The sequence below is a fragment of the Otolemur garnettii genome, unplaced genomic scaffold (genome assembly GCF_000181295.1).
Source record: "Otolemur garnettii isolate 467f Iridium unplaced genomic scaffold, OtoGar3 scaffold00018, whole genome shotgun sequence".
NCBI lineage: Eukaryota > Metazoa > Chordata > Mammalia > Primates > Galagidae > Otolemur > Otolemur garnettii.
The window spans coordinates 25187523-25189697 of record NW_003852413.1 but is presented as its reverse complement, the minus strand read 5'-3'; the positions used below and the strand labels follow the sequence as shown (position 1 = coordinate 25189697).

General features: G+C 48.6%; 1 protein-coding gene across 1 annotated transcript in view; it reads left to right on the top strand.

Annotated features, from left to right (window-relative positions):
• Positions 1 to 136: 136 nt before the first annotated feature.
• The window catches only part of PSMB3 (proteasome subunit beta 3), a 9365-nt gene continuing 7326 nt past the window's right edge, over positions 137 to 2175 (top strand). The window contains exons 1-2 of the mRNA XM_012802913.2: positions 137 to 234; positions 555 to 737. Of these exons, the coding sequence (XP_012658367.1) occupies positions 232 to 234; positions 555 to 737 (186 nt within the window). The 5' untranslated portion in view covers positions 137 to 231. The remainder of the gene's footprint in view (positions 235 to 554; positions 738 to 2175) is intronic.

Here is a 2175-nt window from a genome sequence, read left to right as displayed (position 1 = left end):
CTCGCAGTGACTTTTCACTTTCCTCTTTCCCCGCCTCCGTTTTGGTTTCTCAACCAAACTACGCTTTACCGGTGACTGATAGGGATGTACAACCAATAGAAAGCCACAGTGTCCAGAAAGAGTTGGCTATCAGCCAATGGAGTGAAAGCAGCGAGAGTGGTTGCGCAGAGAAGGCTGAAACCGATTTACAGGAGTTGCACTGGAGAGTGAGGGTCCTAGTACATCGCAAATATGGTGAGATGGGGAGCAAGGAAAAGGGTCACTGGGTAGGGATTAGGGAGGGGGTCAGGGGAAGTTCGGGGGCTGAGTGGGCCTAGGTGGTCGATGAAAGGAAGTGGCTTTGGTTAGAACGGGAGTGGACAGTGGTGAGGACCAAGCGGGCGAGTGCGGCTCCTCGCTACCGCACAGTGCACATCTGAGCTGGAGTTTCCGGGGTCCAGGCTCTTCCAGGATGGAGAACGGGGCCTACAGGAGTCTCCGGATCAGGGGACTGGGTCGGGAGTTATGGCATGTTTGACCCCTCACTCTGAGCCCCTCCGCTTTGTCTGCCCCAGTCTATTATGTCCTATAATGGAGGGGCCGTCATGGCCATGAAGGGGAAGAACTGTGTGGCCATCGCTGCAGACAGGCGCTTTGGTATCCAAGCCCAGATGGTGACCACGGACTTCCAGAAGATCTTTCCCATGGGTGACCGTTTGTACATCGGTCTAGCCGGCCTCGCCACTGATGTCCAGACAGTGTAAGTGTCATGGGTCCCCGCCCACACCCAAGCCTCTTATTGGACCATCCTTGCCTGACTTGCTGAGCGGCTTGGAAGTCAGTCACCTATCAAACACCACCAGTGAGACCAAAAGTTTGCCAGACCCCATAGTGATACAGACATGTATCCTACCAAATTTTACTAGCATTTACTTTGTTGAAAGCATTTACTCTGTTGAAAGCATCTTACTTTCGTGAACTCATTTAATCCTCATTTAGATACCGCCATGTTGCTGTCCCCTTTTGCAGATGAGGAGATTGCGGGTCTCAGAGTGTCTTGTGCAAGATGCAAGTTAATGAGCCAGGATCCCAACGCAGGTCTAAGGCCAGAGTGGGTGTACAGTCCCTAGAGAATTTCAGGTCTAGTTGGGAGACAAAGACAGGCATACAGAAAGATAACCAACCCTTGATGGGTTAGTGCATATTAACTGCCATAGTAGTTATCTAGTTGACGGTGGTTATGTGATTTGAGAGAAAAGAGAGTCTATGGGATGAGATAGGTAGCTATTGTGATGATCCTGCTGTGACGGTTATTGTCCTTATGGAGCAGTAGTTGTGGGAAAGGAAAGGAAGACATTTCTGAAAGTTGTGGCTGACCGGTGACTACTTGGATAAGATGGGGCCAAAGAAAGAACCATCCAAATGAAGTGAAGACCAGTGTCTTTATTACCAGGTACTAATATCTAGACTGGTACCTGACATGTAGGCAGTCCAGATAAGTTTCAAGATGATTCCTGTTTTGAGCATGTTGACTGAATTATACTAACATTAAGAGGACTAGTTTGGAAGCAAAGATGATGACTTTGATTTTGACATCAATTTTCAGGGGACAAAACAAGCCAAATAGAAACATCTTGCAAGCTGTGGGTTTGAAAATCCATCTCAGGGTTGGAGAGGTATTAGTGATGTGTTAAATCTGTGAGGGCAGATTCTGGAAAGATAACAGTTTGTAAAGAGGAGGAAAATAAGCTGCAGTTTAGAGCTGAGTCTTATATTTAGCAGTCAGGGAAGAAGAGAAGCCAGAGATATTGGTCTGCTCTATGTAGGGGCCTGTCCTGGAGCTCTGAGATGGCACTGGGGGAAGTATGGCTTTTTTTCTGAGGCACCTTCCAGTCCATTAGCACGGCAGCTGCTGCTTGTTAATGCACCTAAGATTTTGCAACTTGGGTTGCTCCTGTAGCTCGCAGTGGGTAGGGCACAAGCCTCATATACCGAGGGTGGTGGGTTCGATCCCGCCTCGACCAAACTGCAACCAAAAAAAATAGCCAGGCGTTATGGTGGGCACCTATAGTCCCAGCTACTCGGGAGGCTGAGGCAAGAAAATCACCTAAGCCCAGGAGTTGGAGGTTGCTGTGAGCTGTGATACCACAGCACTCTACCAAGGGCGATAAAGTGAGACTCTGTCTATAAAAAAAA